Source organism: Chlamydotis macqueenii, chromosome 4 (genome assembly GCF_036417535.1).
Source record: "Chlamydotis macqueenii isolate bChlMac1 chromosome 4, bChlMac1.mat, whole genome shotgun sequence".
In the NCBI taxonomy this organism is placed as follows: Eukaryota; Metazoa; Chordata; class Aves; order Otidiformes; family Otididae; genus Chlamydotis; species Chlamydotis macqueenii.
Genome location: NC_141559.1, coordinates 71941537 through 71959087, shown reverse-complemented (window position 1 = coordinate 71959087; position 17551 = coordinate 71941537). Strand labels below are relative to the sequence as shown.

Here is a 17551-nt window from a genome sequence, read left to right as displayed (position 1 = left end):
AGCCTGTTAAGGTCCCTCTGGATGGCATCCCTCCCTTCCAGCGTGTCGACGGCACCACACAGCTTGGTGTCATTGGTGAACTTGCTGAGGGTGCACTCTATCCCACTGTCCATGTCGCCGACAAAGATGTTGAACAGGGCCAGGCCCAACACAGACCCCTGAGGAACACCACTCGTGACCGGTCTCCACTTGGACGTTGAGCTGTCGACCACCACTCTCCGAGTGCGGCCATCCAGCCAACTCCTTATCCACCGAGTGGTCCGTCCATCAAACCCATGTCTCTCTAGTTTAGAGAGAAGGATGTCATGCGGGACAGTGTCAAAAGCTTGGCACAAGTCCAGGTAGATGATATCCGTTGCTCATCCCTTGTCCACTGATGCTGTCACCCCGTCACAGAAGGCCACCAAATTGGTCAGGCACAATCTGCCCTTCATGAAGCCATCATGAATCCTGCATGTTTAGCAGTTAGGACTGGTTGCAGCAAACCTAGAACTATTTTGCAGGTGAATGACGCACAGTGCTAGCCTACCATGTGAATGCTGCAGAATTATCAGAAATAGAGGAGTTTCAGTAAGTCAGGACTCTCATACAAAAGCAATATTTGAGTCCAAGTCCAAACTACTAGAGTCAACTAGCTATACATAACAGTTATTTTCTAGCTGGCAAAATTCCCAGTTATCTCAATGTCATCAGAATAACCCAAAATTCTATTCCCAGAGTCTGAAAGCAGATTTCTTCATTGATCTGAAGTACTATTACCACATAAATTAAAAACATAATGAATACATGAAATGTCATCCTAAGGAAAAAGTTTAACCTGAGTCAGCAGCAAGACCTTGCAGCAATAAAGATTAAACATAGACTGGGTTGTACCAGCAAGATCAAGAGGAAAAAATACTAAAAGCTCTACCTGGTACCCATGAGACTACATTTGTACCCAGCCTGAGGCTCCTGGACTGAAAAAGAGAGATCAAAAACTGGAGGAAGTCCAATGGGCGATCACTGTGATAGCTAGGTGCTGAGGCCTACAACACAGAAGCAAGGACACAGAGAGGTGGTTTCATTTAGCCTCCATGACCGTTCTCAGAGACACAAACAGAAAAAACAAGAGGCAAGGCAGCAAGCTGATGCAACTGGATAAAACGCGGGGCGGGGATCACAGTGGTAGTGGATAAATCCTGGACCGTGGAGCCTAGAGAGGCTGTGGTAATTCTACCACAGTCACAACTGACTGGACAAGGTCCTGAGGAACATGATCTAGTGCTGAAGTCAGCCCTGCATTGAACAGGAGGTTACACCAGATGGCTCCAGAGGGCTCTTCCGACCTCATCTGTTCCGCGATTCTGTACTTGCTGCAGCTCACTAAAGGAGAGTTCCAAGCACCACCTTATCTCACCTCATGATATTGTCGAGTTATGTTTATTCTGTAAGCTGTCAATATAAAATGTGAGTGACTCCTTACTTACTGTAGGGTTTTTTCTATATTAATCTTGTGGTATGGCTCAAAAAATTTTGAAGCACTTAATGACTATGAAAAGAGGCTTAATAAGGATTACTCCTTAAAACAGCAATCTAACTAATGTCCGAATTGAGATTAACAGTTCATAACAAAGAATTAATACAATATTTTTTTCCTGTCAGCAAACTCTACAGAGTTTCCTGTCTACAGAACTCTAAATATCCACAGCAAGGCATAAAGACACATATTCCTGCTCCAGAAAACCCGTGGTCTCCACATACTATTTCTGTTAAACAAGTATTCATCCATACATAGAATTTTATTAACAGACCACTTCTTCTTTGAACCTTTAAAAAGATATTTCAAAACAAAAGTTAATTGTGACTCAAACTTCCCCACAGATTACGTAACACAGAGAGGAAGGGAGACAGTATTTAAAAAATAATAATAATCTAGAAGAAAGAATTCATATTTATACCATCTAATGTCACCTTGCTCACTGTATTTTTCAGAATCTAACTTAACATTCCTTCTCAATGTCAACCCTGAATTAAGTACTATTTACAGGGAGAGTATCTTTTTTTTAATCATTTCTGTACTTGCAGTAACTTTCAACAGTTGATATTGTTGATAAGGAAGGGAGGGAACAAAAAGTCAGTTGGTATTTTGATTATAGACAGTGTCACATGGCAGTGATTGTACTGATATTCTCCCTTATCCTCAGTGCCCGTCCACTTCTTCTCACTGCTCCTTCTAACACAGGCAAACATCAGGAAAGTTTTTTGCTAATTAACTGAAGATACAAAGACTACACAATCCACTAATTCGCTAAACCTTCCTATAATGAATCAGAATGAAAACAGACCGTAATTTCATCCATCTGAATTAGTTCCTGAAGTCTTCTATACATCAAAATGTATGTAATTCTTACTCTATTCAAAAGCAAGCATGTAGAGTGTGTAGAACTGAACAACTGCCAGCTTTCCAAAAGGCAGCCTCACACAGTAGATGAAGAAGGAACCAGTGGGAAACGCATTATAGCTGAACACTGCAAGCAACATACAACACCCATCTCTGCTACACATCTCAATCACTAGCCAGTGTGAGACTTTTATAACGCTTCCCACCAGCCACTAGAGAAGAAACATCCACATTTGACCGTACCGTAAATAATAACTGTATCAACTTACTGCATAGTTTTGTATTACTACTGAAAAAAACAAAACTGAAAGTACTGTTGAGCAGATTTTAATTTGACTTCCGTAATGAACAAATAACTTCAACAAGCCTCTCAGTTTTGCTGTTGAGTAACTGAAAAGTTTCACACAAACAGGAGTTTTAAAAAAAAAGCAAGTTTTATCTGCAAAAGCAACTTCCCTTTATTCTGAAGAGATGCATTTCAAATAAGATTTAGTGCAAAATTTAAGGAAGAACTAACAGAACAGTAATTCCAAACAAAAGTTACATTATTCCACGCATAAAGGAAAAATAGGATTAAAATTAATCCGAACAGTTTCAGTTCAACACCTAGAGGAGAACAGGCCACATCACAAAGTTCAAAACTTCATACACTCAACTAGAGGATAGGAACTCTGAAAACTGTATCATTCAATTTTCAACAATTTCCAAACTTTATCAAAAGAAAAGGCTGTTATCTTCGTAGAACTCCAACTTTGCAGCCATGGAAGACTTGCTCTGAGAGAGAACGTTTATTTCAGAAAAATTCTCCAACTTTGCTTTTGTTCTACACAGAGACGTAATAGTAAGTACAGATGAGGGGAGGACCACTAATCTTCTGTTTCAAGTAGACACAAAGTGGCTTTCAAATAAGTAGTATCAAAAACCATACTGCAAAGACCAAAGCACCCATCAGGTGAGTATACCTAAATGCCTCAAGGGCTGCTGAAATACTGTTTCCAGCATCACCTGTTAATACAGATGTTCAGAGCCTATGCTGTTTCCCACACTGCTGAAACATAAGTTTGTTTGCCCTTCCTCTGTCCCCAACCCTTTTAGACGCCTGTTATTCACACAATTAGCTCAAAATCCACTCAGATAAAGTAGTGGGGAAGGACAAACTGCCACCAAATTCCTCTCTTCCCCTCAACAGGAGAGTGAATCCTGGGGGGTCAGGCAACCACATCACTGGGGAGCCCAGCCCGCCTGCAGGGCAGTGAAGCAGCCCGTGCTGGGTGTCCATGTGGGACTGGCTTTCTGGAGTCCTTCCTCCACAGCTTCTGGACAATTCCACTTGCAGCTCAGTTAGCTTTCATTCATTTGTGGTTAAAAGCAGTGTACTCATATCCGCCCCTACAGCACATCCAGCTCTTTCTGTCCCTCCTCCTACACACTGCAGTCCTGTTCTCAGCCTGTCTCCTCCTGAACAGCCTATACTCTACCTAACGGGCTTAATTTAACATAAAACATGCACAGAAGAGGAGACAACATCATATATAAACTTTAGCATCTCAGCCTACTCAATCACAATTATTTTCATCCTTTCTCTTCCCTTCTATGGTCAGTGAATTCCCTTTTTGGAGAGACCAAAGTGGGAACTCAGCACTGTAATGCTCCTTGCTATTCTACCTTCTTTTCAACGCCAACATTAGAGAAGTACAATAAGCTGTCATCTCATTAAAAGCAACAAACAGTATTATGAAAGGGTCCTATTAATTAACACAGCTAACTTATCTATGGTATCAATGGACCCAATTCCTAAGTTCAGAACTTCAAATTATGTGTGACCAGTCACCTCAACATATATGTGTGTGTATGTGATATAAACATACCAAATTCACATGATTTCAGACTTAATGATGAAACTAGTAGCTATTATTTTGAAACTTAAGCCCTTTTTTTTTTTTATCAGACTACAAGTCAGGCCAGTCTGGACTAGGTTTGTGCTTCTATGTTACAGGATGCCAATCTTGCTTCATAAGTTTTCTCTCAGAAATTCAGAGGTTCTTTGGAAACAGCAGAGCACAGTAAATATTTTTAAGTCCTTTATTTCATGTGTAGTTCCTATTCTCTACAGAGGTTTCCTAAGGTCCTGCTGCTGAGAACATTTGGATCCATCACTTCTAGGAGTAGTCGGAAGAGAAAGAGGATCCAGATTCCTGGAAAACTGGATGATATCCACAGCAGTGGACTAACTAAAGACTTAGGATTCTTGTAGTCCATTAAAAAAGAAGGGAACCGCATGGCATATTATTTAACTGAACATAGTTCTAGTCCTTTTTATGGTCACTCTGCATGTAACCACAAAAACCCTCATCCTCAGTCTCCAAAATGATAACTGAAAATGGTAAATTAACAGTACAACCTCTACAGTAAGGTCACAATGGTCCTGATTCAGCAAAGCTGTTTAAACCCCGAGCATTTAAAAAGACTGTGTTTCAGCAGTACTGTAGAGAAGCAAAGTCCAAAGGTAAAACTCATCAACCTATGCTCCTCTGGGTCACTAGTGCAAAGGGATAAACAAGGCATCGACTGTTTAATCTCCCAGCCAATTATTTGCTTAAACTATTTCTGCATATATTCAAATGAAGGAAGTTAATTCAAATTCATGCTTTATTTGAAAGACCTTCAGCCTTTTAGAGCTGATACAAGTACATGTGACACTTGAAAACAACCAGGATGTGAAGTCAGCAGTCAGCGTTACAGCTCCTTTCATAAGCACTAATCCATTTTCACATGCTAACCTGGAGCCTAATGAGAGCACTAGTACTCCACCTAGCACTGTACCTGTGATGCCTTAAGCTCTTTCAAGAGGAAAGCTATGCATAAACAAGCAGGAAAGCGGACTCTTTCTCACTTTGGATCTTCCTGTCACACCCAAAGATGCGTGTAACAACCTGAGGAAACCACCAGAACTTTTGGAGTCTCAAACTGCTGAAGAGATGGCAACTAAGCCAGAGGAGCAGTCCAGGAATCTTTCTTCACCACAGTGCTCAAGAAGGAAGGGCAGGAACACTCCATTCTCAAGTGCCCTTCAAGGTGCCAGAATTGACAGGCAACAAGCCAGAGGGGTTCTCCTTTCTTTGATCTCCTCTATAACTCAGTTTTCAACTGCAGTCCCAAGCCAACATCAACACTTCCTAACACACGACAGATACTGCCACAACTGACAGGGAACACACAACCTCACACATAGTGCACCTGCACACACGCCTATGGTCTCACGAGGAAAAATAAATCTAGAGCGCTAAGAAATAATTTTTGCATTCCAAAGCAGGTGCTTGTCTAAGCATCTTCTTGATACTATAGAAGACTCACTCTTAATTGATACGTAAGCAGGTTAGGTGCACATGACCAAGCACTGGAGGCATCTAATTTTTGTCAGTATTATGTCTACAGGCAGCCGCAAATCTTAACTGACATATCCAGAGCAAACCTGGTCTTGACAAGTTCAGAGAAACTAACACATTCCCAGATGAGAGGCAGGGTTCAATACCAGCACAGCTGCTATTTCAAGAAGCAAGGTTTCTCCTTTTACCACACATCAACAACTCCAGCAAAAACTAAGCCGATTCATCTTTGCTCTCAGTGGCCCAAACCCGTATCCCACTACCCAGAGGAGCCCTCAAAGAGCTAAACCTGCAGATGATGGCTGAGAGCCCCTGCACTGCAGCCTTAGCCCACGACCATCAGGCTGCTGGAAAGTATAAAGGCTGTGTACAAATGGGTTGTTCTCCCCCGCTGTATACAAGCGTGCCAGCCACTGACAAAAGCCAAAGCAATTTGGCTTTCTCCTGCCACAGTTCATCCTTAGTTTTCAGAAGGGAAGGTTTACACATGTAACCTGCTAGACTGAGAACCTGAAGTGGAACTCCTTTCAGCACAGAGTGAAGTGCTATGAACACGCTTCCTCTCTGGGACATCGTTTATGCTTACCACTGCAGCACTTTTTACAAAGTACTTTAAGAAGCTCCATTCTCAGTAAGCTTCTCTTCAAAAATAACATTAAAAATGCCTCTTCCTTGTATAACACTGTACACAAACCCAGGCACACATCACGGGGTGAGCTAGGTAGGAGTCAGTTACTTTCAAAGAAAACACTGCACAGCTCAAGTTCATTTACCGAAGTACTTGGTTAAACTCTGGGAATCCAAGGAGCACAATAAAGGCCACAGGAACTCCAGCGAACAGGGGCTGTATAGGATTGCTAGAGGAAGCAATTATAACCCCATGGACAGCAGATTGCAAGTATCAACAAAAACTAGCAACAGCATGTTTTGTTCCTTAACAATGTTGACAGCATAAATACAGACAGTATTCCCTATGGCACAGAAAGACCCTCAGAAGCTCCTTGCTTGTTCAGTATCTGTGAAACTCCCAGGTCACTCACCTGACATAACAGAATGGATGCATAAAATACGCGCATGTGGTGTGCAAGTACAGACAAAAAGTGAGCAACTCTTGTTTTCAAAACAGAGCAGAAAGTGGATGTTAAAGTGAAAGATATCAAAGGCCAGATTACAGACAGAGCACCTGGAACTTCAAAGCTGATCACCTCTTTGAACTTAATCCTCATATTCTCATGATGACATCACATGGTGACCAAGATTACCTGTTCCCCATCTAAAAGTTAGTAAGGACAGCCTTTGTTCTCTGGAATTCAATGTGCCTGAAAAGGCTCAAGTTAAAAAGCTCAGTCTACTCAGCACCACTGTTTCTGTAACAGTGGCAAAACCACTAGAGAGTACACTAGAACAGAATTTGGACAGATGGCTTTATTTTGTTGGATAAGGAAAGTTCAGAAGTGGTTAAACATTCTGCTTTAAGTAGGGTCTAAATGTGTCTGTTCCACTGTGCTCCCTCCAGGCTGAAGGACAGCATTTGTTTGAGTTCGCAGTTGTGCTACCAGAATGGGTAACAAAAGTTCATGCTTTGAAGTGCTGAGAAGCCTCCTGCTTCAGAATTAAGTCTGGTTCCATGGCAACAAACAGACAGAGGTCCACAAAAGCTTCAGCACCTCAAACATGACTGATGACTGGAGTTCTCATGCACAGTACTCCAACTCTCACCTAAGAATAAAAATCAATGAAAGCTTCAGCCAGTTTAGTAGATCTAAAGAAATTGCTTCTCTTAAGCTTCACGAATAAGGCAGCCTTCCAAAGAATATTTGTCAATTCCCTAAGTATTTTATCAGTCTATTCATATCGGCCTATTCTCTCATGCAAAAAAAAAATTTACATGAGGGAAAAAGATTACCTGAAGCAATCACATGTTGTCATGGTTTAGCCCTACTCAGCAGCTAAAATACCACACAGTTGCTCACTCCCCTCTCACCACCTCCCCCTCCTTCCCTGCAGTGGGACAGGGAGGAGAATTGGTAAAGAAAAGAAGGCAAAACTCGTGGGTTGAGATAAAAAACGGTTTAAGAGAGAAACAGAGGAAAAGAAAACAGATGAAAAACAAACAAAAAACCCACAATAACAAAAATACTTAAGCATATAATTTACAGTACAATAGCTCACTGTGGTGGTGGTTCCTGATGCCCAGCTTCCTCCTGAGTAGCAGGAGCCTCCCCTCAGCACCCTCCTCACTGATATACTGAGCATGGTGTCACAGGGGATGGAAGGGCCCTTTGGCCAATTTGGGTAACTATCCCAGCTGTTGGCTAATTAGTGACCTATCCCAGCTGTGTCCCCCAGCCACAGGCACCACCAGCTCCAGTGAAAACTAACTCTACCCCAGTCAGAACAAGGACAGATGTTCAGAACAGGCTGGATATAGCTAACTCTGCTTGATGCCTAACATTTATTCCTAGAACCATTTTTTCAAAATATATCATACTTCAGACATTATATCCTAAAAGTAAGAGACATTCTGAAGGCCTTAATTAAAAACTAAAACACACCACCAAACAACCCAAATCCCTAAAAGCAGACTAGTCCTTTTCCTCATTCACCACTTTCACTGGGTATCTGCATTTGGATACTTATTGTTCATATGAGGGCACTGAGAAGAGGTCATGTAATTGCTTTGAGTAGCCAGTGCTCAAGTGAGTGACAAAATGTCCGATGCTCTCATTGCATACAAAAATGAACGGAAAAAAAAGGTATTAACCAAACTACAACTGAGATTTGTAAAAATCACAGTAGTCACGCAGTTGTTTGACAAGTATTTATATTTTAAGCTTCAGACACTTACGTTGATCAATAAAATACTCCATCACTACTAGACCACCTACGAATCCTTAGATGTCAAAGCTCTTCAAGACAGGTATGGATGCTACCTATACTTACCTGTTTATGGGGCACGAGATTAAAGACCTTGGCCAAAATCACAAAAGGCATCACTGAAGTCAGGGAAAAAAAACCCCTTGTTCAGAGGAAAAAAATCTTGTTCAGAACTCCTTTTATTGTAACGTAGAAGGAATCTCTTAAGAAGATTTAAGATGTTTCCATATATCATAAAGATAATATAGAGCAGGATTCAGAGACTTAGGCTCTAGCAATATTTGCCGACTTAGAACAGAAAAAATGTTTGTTAATATCAAGTTTAATTAAAGTAGCAGATTATTGCCTCTTCCAAAGTAAAATAACACACAAGATCTTTCTTCAATGATCTTAGTTAATCTGTTAAAATACAAACATATTTTATGGAAACATTACCTGGCAAAGAAGTTCGTAAAAGGTCCCAATATTTTTCGCTTACTGTCCAGGTCTGTCTCTTGACAACACTCCTGCTGGCTCTGATCATTGGTCTCCTTAGTGGAATTCAGGGTAACATCCGAGAAATGTGCCTCATCAGTCTCAAGATTCACAATTGCACTTGAACTGCTTGTGACCACAAAGTCCAAAATGTCTTCATTGCTAACTGATAAAGTTGTTGACAGTTCTGTGCTAAGACTAGAAACACTACAGACAGAGATATCATCACTTCGATTCAGAGTTTTTGAAGTTGGACTATAAAGTTTGACAGTGTCATACCCAGTTCTTGGGAAAGTAGAGGATTTTCGCACAGCATGGTCATGTTCAGAAGTCAGAGAGTGTGGAGGCACATAAGATGGCAGTGTGCATGCACTCTGAAAAGCCCTGTCAGGCACAATTTCAGGTTCTGACTGCTTTCTCTTCACATTTAACACACTGCAGTGAACAGGCTCTGGATTTCCTATTTCTAGAGTTGGAATACCAGAATCCACTGATTTAAGGCTATGACAATCTTCTAAAGCACTGGACTGCTGGCCAGGTTCATACTCAGGCAATGAGAGAGATCCTGGGGTCCCGGAGTGCAAGTTTGGAAGGCCCTGGATACTGCTAACTACTTTTGTGTCCAGAATTCCCATGAAGCTCAAACCATTTAAGGAGTTGGATAAATTTACATCGGTTGTCTTGGCCCAACTGGTAACTGGTTAAAAAGAAAGAAAAGACAAGATTATGAGTTTGCAAGAAGGTCGTGGTTTGTTCATGGCTGTTTATTGTTTTGTTTTAAATACACTAAGTCCTGTAATAATTTAGGCTTTTAATTGAAAGTTACTCACCTTCTCCTGCATATGACTACTATCCCAACCCCCTGTTTGAACAAGCAGGACAATAGCAACTTAAATTACGCTTCTGGAAAATGTAAAGCATGAAAAACTTTCCATAAGCAGTTTGTGTGCCAGTGCTTGCTTTGTATACATCTCCTGAGAGTGAAATTACATACTATAAAAACTGCAGTACTTTAATGTTCCATGTCAATATTAAAACAAATATATGAAATTTATTGTTATATAGTCATAAATGCATATTTACTGATGCTGAGGGGCTACAAAACTTGTTTCCACACACTTAGATCAAAATTCTGAGGCGTTCATAGAAATAGATTTCTTAGCATTCTTCTAGAAATCATAAAACTGATAATAAATTTGTTGCTGAAACAGAATGCATAATATATAAATTTTGCATTAAGCAAGAGATGCAAAGTCTGAATAGCTATAAAGCTATCCATGTAGTCAACATTTTGATGAACTTCATCAGTGCACTTACAGTAAAACCGACACTTGCAAATATATTGTATTTACTGTGCTCAGGGATCGCTCTCCTTCATATTGGCAATACATATTCACGCTGTCTCCCCAGGGGCTGCCAGCAGGGCAGCTGACCCAGTCAGTGCCCCCAGCTTCCAGTCTAAATCTGATCAACCCTCAAAGAGAGGGCAGTCAAGCACAAGCTGCAGGTTTGATGCACTATCCTCATGGGCAACTCTGGCCTTTCGTAAGCCTGGACCACCACCAGGACTGCTGCCCTGGCTCCCAGAACTGCTACTGACCCTATAAAATACTACATGATTTTTCCTGTGATGTTACATGCATGTTCTCTTTCTGTATGAAGTTAAACTAGCTACAGCTCTGCTGAAGTTTGCAATGTAATTACTCTGCAGCAGTTGGCAGAACAAACATGCACGTATTGCTGAGGTTTCTTCACTCTGAAACACTCTGCACTAAGTGTGAAGGAGTGAAGAATATTCCTCCCATCTTGCAAACAGCTTGCTTTCTAGACAGATCTTTCTCCAGTTCCTGAAGCCTGGTCTCCTGCTTCTGGTATCCCATTCTCTCTCAAGCGTAGCAGTTAATTACAGGTGTCGGTTGTCCTCTAGGAGGTCCTCCCTGCATTTTACTTTTAAAAACAATGAACAAACACACACGCACCGTAAAACAAAACCCAAACATCTAATTTGGGAAAACTAGTTCCTCCCAGCAGTTCCAAACTACTGACTAATGGCACCTAAGCCCTGCCAAACCCCAGAGTTTGACATACTGTCCGTTCTTAGATCTGAGCCCATCAATACACTTTGGCTCTGTGATACTGACAGGCACCAAGTGACAGAAAGCACATTTCAAACATATTCTGCTGTAATGAAATGTAATGAAAAGTGTAATGAATCCACACCTACTTTATATGCTATACCAACTCTTTAGCTTACCACCCAAATGCTATTCACTAGGTCATCCAATGCTCCAGTTTAATCTACTCCTAAGTGCAGGAAAAAGTCAAGGAGAAACAATCCTGGATATTTCATTTTTTAGACCTTTTCAGAACTTTTTAACAATCAACTATGTACCACCCACCCAAATCAATCAATGCACCAATTGCCTAATCCTTTGGATAAGTAAGGTTTCAAATTTATTGTTTTGACTAAAAAGGTTGTGAAGATGTACACTTTTCTTATAGAGTTGCTATAGCAACTTTTCTTTTTTCACATCACCATGGTTTTAAAAGTTTACATCCCCTACAATTTAAAGAAATGATGTCTTTGGATAGTTAGCATACCAACTGTGTACATTACAAACCTCTCTGTTCACTAAATTAAAAATGCAAAAGCCAGAAAAAAAACCCACAAAAAATCCTAAACAGTGATCCTGAATACAGGGGAATAAACGATTGTTTCATTAAGTCAGCTGTGGTAATCAAAGCGTACAAAGATGACATAACATGTAGCATTAGTTATAATTACTGTTGCTTATATTTCAGTCTCCTGCTCTCAGACCTTCTTGCTCAGATTCAGTTATCTCTCTAACAAAAGTCTGACTGTTTTCTCTTCCTCACGCTCACCCACCCCTACTCACACATCATATTGCTCTTTAAACCAACAGCCCACCCAGCCCCAATTTTTCTCTAAAGCATACACATACACACACTATGGAAGGGTATAAGAAAGATGCATGTGTGTGCTTTATCACAGTTCATACTTATTAACGTATCTAGAAAATGCAGTCCAGAAAACAAAAGTACAGAAATGTAATCAGCCAGGAATAACTTTGATGATAAGTAAATGACACAAGCATGTTCCCATAACAAATTCCTCCAGTGACAGCATTCACTTCTGCTCAATGATTTTTTCAAGTAGCAGTCAGTCCTTAGCGTAACTGTACAACTCTTCTCGACTAAGCTTACAAGCAGTAAGCATTCAGGCCACCTCAGCTAGCAAATACAGGAGCTCAAGAGGCCAAACAATTCTGTAAACAAGAGAGTTCAAAGAGAAGTGAAAATAAATATCCACATGGGGTACGGAAACTATTTCAACTTGGCTTGGTATTTTTTTTTTAAGCAAGACATTTAACAGGAAGAGATCCTTTAAACTGGAGTAAATTATGCAATAACAAGCTACAAAGGTTTTACATAGTTCAGCGAAACTGCGGGAAGCTTTGAAGTATACCCATCAAGGGCTTTAAATGAAAACCTGAGATGTAATCAGCTGTCAAAAACATACATGAGAACTCCTTGATTCATTTTGCATTAGATGGTTGTAGGATTGTTTTAGTGAAGTGGTATTTATACTTATTATTTTAGCTGCCTCAGTGATCAGTGCAAAAACCTGACAATCAACGTCAAATGTTCTAAGTGTCATGCGCTCCAATACTAACTTCTTTCCATAACCATTCAATAACACTGTTGTAAAATTATCATCATAATAAACAGAACATTATTAAAGTATTAGCAGTATAACAAACTATTGAGAAAAAATACGGATTTTTGTCTGCACCACATTCATAATCCTCATGGTTTATTTATATATTTATGTAAAATTGATACCGGTAAATATCCTATGTCTTATAGGAACCATGACCTCATAAGCGTGCATATCCCAGAAAAGAGATAACAAAAGAAAAGGAGGTAGGAAAATACAGCAGAAGTCACAAGTGGCAAGGAGAGGGAAGGAAGGTATTATTTACTCATTAACTCTTCCACTGTGCTCAGAGACACCAAATAAAAGACAGTTGTGTAGTCAGGTTCAAAGTCAACATCAGGACGTAGCTATTCATGCTAAAGGTAGTTGTAATGCCTGGTCACAGTAGACTGTGCATGCTAGAAGTTTACGTGCAAGCTAAAGGAAGAAAGAAAAAAAAAAATCACTGAGGATTCTTAAATAAAAAGATTAACTCAGGAAGCCCCTACAGGGAAATAGGAACGTACAGTAGTTTTGCTTTTAGGCCCTCTCCCAGGTAAATTCTTCTGTCTCACAGGTGGAGTTTTGCTCTGTCCCAGCACAGCTGCCCATACAGCCTTACATTCCCCAGATTCTAATCATAGCATGCAAGAAGGCTCTGACAATAACCAGAGGCTTTAAAACCGATTTTGACTTTACATTTCACCCAACCACACAGACAGAACAAGTTGTGTTTGTTTATAATTTCTAAGATCTAGAATAAAATGACTTTTTAACCCATTTTAATGCAAAATTTAAAGAAAGTTAACAACAATGCCAAACAGTTAAACAAAGATGAGAAAGATGCCAACTCAAGGCACATTCTTGCAAGTTTGCTGTGACCTGCAATGTAATTTAGGCAATGAGCTTGCTTAGAAGGAAGGGTAAGAAAACTCAATAAATACAGGCTTTATCTTGCCTCACAGGAACGAGAAGAATGGTTTATGTATACAGCTCAGTTCTCAAGGAGTTACTATCTCAATTTTTACCACCTTGTCTCTTCAACACATACCTCTAACAGCAATTTTTTTTTAAAGTTTTTAAAAGCAAGGAATTGCCTCAATTACAAAGCTGTAACTGTTTTTTCTTCTTTTCCTTCTTGAAGGAAAAACATATTTTAAAAAGTGAAGAGTTTAAACTCTCCATGCATTCGATAATATTTTTATTGAATGTATGAAGAAACACGTTGCTGCTATCAAGTGCAACCGCAGGTGACTTCAGTGCACAAGAGCACCAAAACCGGTTTTGTTTATTAAACATTTCTCGGTTCAGATTGTTTATGTTCACGTTGTAACAGCCACAGCACTGCCGACAGTGAAGAATTCCTCAAGCTACAAAACAGTCCAGCTTTTGACAAAGCACGCGATACAGCGATTAAGGCTACATTCATAAGCACTGCCAAAAGTTTAACAGGAAAAAAAAAAAAAAAAAAAAGCAGCAAGTTGGGTTGTTGTTTTTTTAATTAAGAATTCTTTTATCTAACTCCCAGCTGGCGCTCTTCACAAAGCATGAGCCTCACATATCTGGCTTCTGAGCGGAGCGCTTGGAGAGCGATCGTACATAAACCATTCACCCCGTTGCCACTCTTTTTTTTGCTGCGTCAGGCAGGCAATAGAAGTGAGTCACAGTGTTCTTTAAAGCCTCTGCTCCAGAAGTAGCTTACAGGGCTTTTAAATTCCCCACACCAGTATTGCTGAAAACTCCGAGGCCACATTAAATTAGCAGCAGCGTCAGGAGAACTTCAGCTAATGCTGGCTGTTGTTTGGTCTTTGGGAATCGCCGAGGACACTTCGAGCAGAAAGAGGCAGCGAGAGAGATGAAAGTTGCTTCCTTTTCACGGGCGTTCAGGCTGAACCGACACTGTGAAGGGTTCCTAGCTGGGGGCCTTCGTTCAAAAATACAAAACCAAAAAAACCCACAAGCAATGCCTTTCCCCAAAGCCTTGAGGAAGCAATGCTCACCCTTCTCTGTGGTCTTACAACCACTCGGCGAAGACTCCGGCGGCGCCGAGCCGCTCCTGTAACTTTTTAAGGCGGCCACGGGCGAGCAAGGCAAGCAGCCGGCCAGGGAGCCGCAGCCCGGCCGGCCCCAGCCGAGCCCCGCTCCGCCGGCCCGGCCCGTCCCACCCGCCCCTCGGGCTCTGCCCCTCACCCCAACAGGTGCCCCCAAACCTCCCCCATCCCGGCCCCCAGCGTGGACCGAGCCCCGGCAGGGCTGCAAGCGGCCGCCCGGCTGGCTCTGCCGCCCGAGAAGGAAGAGCCAGGCAGAAACTTTGACGCCTCACCGGGGTAGCGCTGCGCTCCGTCGCTCTCCTCATGCTGGGCCATGCCCAACCCGCCCCACAGCTGCTGCTGCGGGACTAGGAGGCGGCTGGCTGCTGCGGCCGGCGGTCCATGTCGCTCTCCGGTGCCCGCGGAGGAGCGGCCGGTTCAGCGGGGGTGAGGCGATGCAGCCCCCACCCGCCGGGCGCCCCCTCCGCGCGGCGCGGGGCCTCCCATGGCGCCCGCCCCCGCGGCGGGCACGGCGCACACCTGGCGGCGGGCTCTGCCGGCGGGACAGGTGCCGGTCTCCTCCCGGGACGCTCCGGTGCCTGCGGCGCGGCCTCCTCCCGCCCCGCCGCCGCTCCCCCTCCCCAGCGCGCCGGTGCGAAGCGCCGCCCGCCGGAGAAGGAAACGCCTGCGCGGCGGGGGGCGGGGAGGCGGCCTCTGGGCGCCGGGGGCGCCATTTTGAATGGTCTCAGCGCGTCCGCGGTGGGGTCAGTGGCCGGGGAGGGTGGGGTACGCCTGGCTCAGCCGCGGCGGAGGCGCTGAGGAGGCCCCGGGGAGCGGGGCGGGTTGAAGAGCGGTGGACTTTAACCGAGGGCGGTCGTTCAGAGGAGTTCCGTGCCCCGCGCTGGACGGGAACCGCTTACTCGTTACCTGGCGGCCGCAGCCGCGTTACCGCCAGCGGCCGGGCCTGCGCGATGGCGGCCCCCGGGAGGAGCAGGTGCGCGGGAAGGGGCGGGTCTTCTTGTGTTCCTGGCTGCTTTGAAGAGGAAAACGAAATTAGGTGTTTTTTGGAAGTTTGGATTGCAGAATGTCTGGGGCGTCAAGTGAAGGTGTATCCATAGCTCTGTGGAACTGACCGGTAATCCCGAAAGTGGAGGCTCTGGGATGGTAACTGCTGCTCTGGCATGTTTGATTTACCTTCCCATTTCTCTTACCTTTACCTTGCATCTCCAAGTGCTCCATCGTGGTGTTTGCCTGTTGAACCTATGGTGCACACCCTTTCTCTCCACCCCCACACTGAAATCAAAGGAGTTATGAGCAGTCAGTCTCTACGGCAGCAGAGCTCTCATATTTCCTTACCATCTTTGAAACTCGTTTTTGCCTTTTTTTTTTCTGCAAAAGTCATACACCTTTTGCACCTAGACTCAGTGGTCATGTCTCTAGAATGGTAGTAAGAGAACGTTGTCCCCCATCTTCACTGAGGATGTAAGTACCAGCCTCTCATCACCTCACACACCTCTTATGTCTACTCTGAAGCCTGAAACGTGAGTGCAGCAAATGCAGAAATACCTGAATTTGTGTTAATGTAATTAGTTCAATATCAAGAAAAGCAAAGTCATGATTATTCAAGCTTTGATGTGGGCAAATTACACCAGAATAAACTGTAAGAGGCTGAGGTAAACTTACAGAGAAGTACTTGCCACCATGACCCCATTGATACCAGTTCCATGTTATCAAGATGAGAGTTAGGTCATTATCAAGATGAGAAGTAGACACTGAAAAGCTACCGTCAACCAAAAATTATACTTCTGGAGATACTTTCTGTGACCAGGTCAGAGACTGATGAATTTCAGTGCTTATTCTGCTGGATTTCTAAAATGGGTGTAAACATAATTAAGATTGGCACTAATTTCTCTGTATCTTTGTTTGAAAATCACTGCTACCTCTGCAAAACAGTTTGCACATTACTATTAAAAGAAGCTAAATAAAAGCAAAACAGCTTTGAAGCACTATAAACTTGCTTATATGCAAGAGACGTACTTTGTTGGAGTATATGCTGTCATTAATGTGTTTTTCAGTATTAACATTTTCCTTCTGGTTTTGAGAGTGGGAATCAATTCTTCTGTTGGAGCAACCAGAGGACACTATTGTCATCATGGTATCATCAAACTTGGGTCAAAGTTGTTAGGTTCCTAGGGTAAATAACAGAATGGAAATACACAGTCATGAATTCTGTAAGTCTGCAGAGTGTCTCCAAAGGAAATAATGATACTTCCATCTTTGTAATATTATTTAGGCTGAAGAAACTATAGAAAAATCAGCTGCAGGAAATCTTTCAGCAGTAGCAGAGCATAGAGTACAGCTAAAATTTCCACATCGCGCAAGGTGTTAGGCGCTTAAACATTTTCAGAGTCAGCACTTATTTAAGGATATAATTCTGCCTAACAATTGTAATACCTATTTTAAGTGATTTATTTTAGTGGATATTTTCCATTTCCAATCTACAGGTGACTCTTCAGCTGGTAGGTTTTTTGATACCCACTCACAGCAAAATCCTTACTATTCTTTATGCTGAAGAAACACTGAACAACCAGGGTCCCAATGTGCTAGGCAGCATAAAAATACCAGGGTCAACCTCAAAATGTTTACAGAAAATCACAGCCTAGTCAATATAAAAAAAATATTCTGT

At 42.4% G+C, this 17551-nt stretch overlaps 1 protein-coding gene and 1 long non-coding RNA gene across 4 annotated transcripts in view; both read right to left on the bottom strand.

Moving 5' to 3' along the window:
- Nucleotides 1–15469, bottom strand: part of TBC1D14 (TBC1 domain family member 14) — a 71169-nt gene extending 55700 nt beyond the window's left edge. For 2 of the 3 annotated variants that reach the window (XM_086746241.1, XM_086746242.1), the window contains exons 1-2: nucleotides 15159–15469; nucleotides 9079–9814 (exon numbers count right to left, since the gene is read on the bottom strand). In XM_086746241.1, coding sequence (XP_086602367.1) covers nucleotides 9079–9814; nucleotides 15159–15201 — 779 coding nt within the window. In that variant the 5' untranslated portion in view covers nucleotides 15202–15469. The remainder of the gene's footprint in view (nucleotides 1–9078; nucleotides 9815–15158) is intronic. The other variant, XM_086746243.1, reaches the window with a different exon arrangement.
- LOC147601022 (uncharacterized) lies at nucleotides 14319–14896 on the bottom strand. The gene is made up of 2 exons (XR_015258384.1): nucleotides 14836–14896; nucleotides 14319–14734 (listed from the first exon to the last, which is right to left on the bottom strand). It is a non-coding gene; the product is annotated as an uncharacterized LOC147601022 (long non-coding RNA).
- Nucleotides 15470–17551: the final 2082 nt, after the last annotated feature.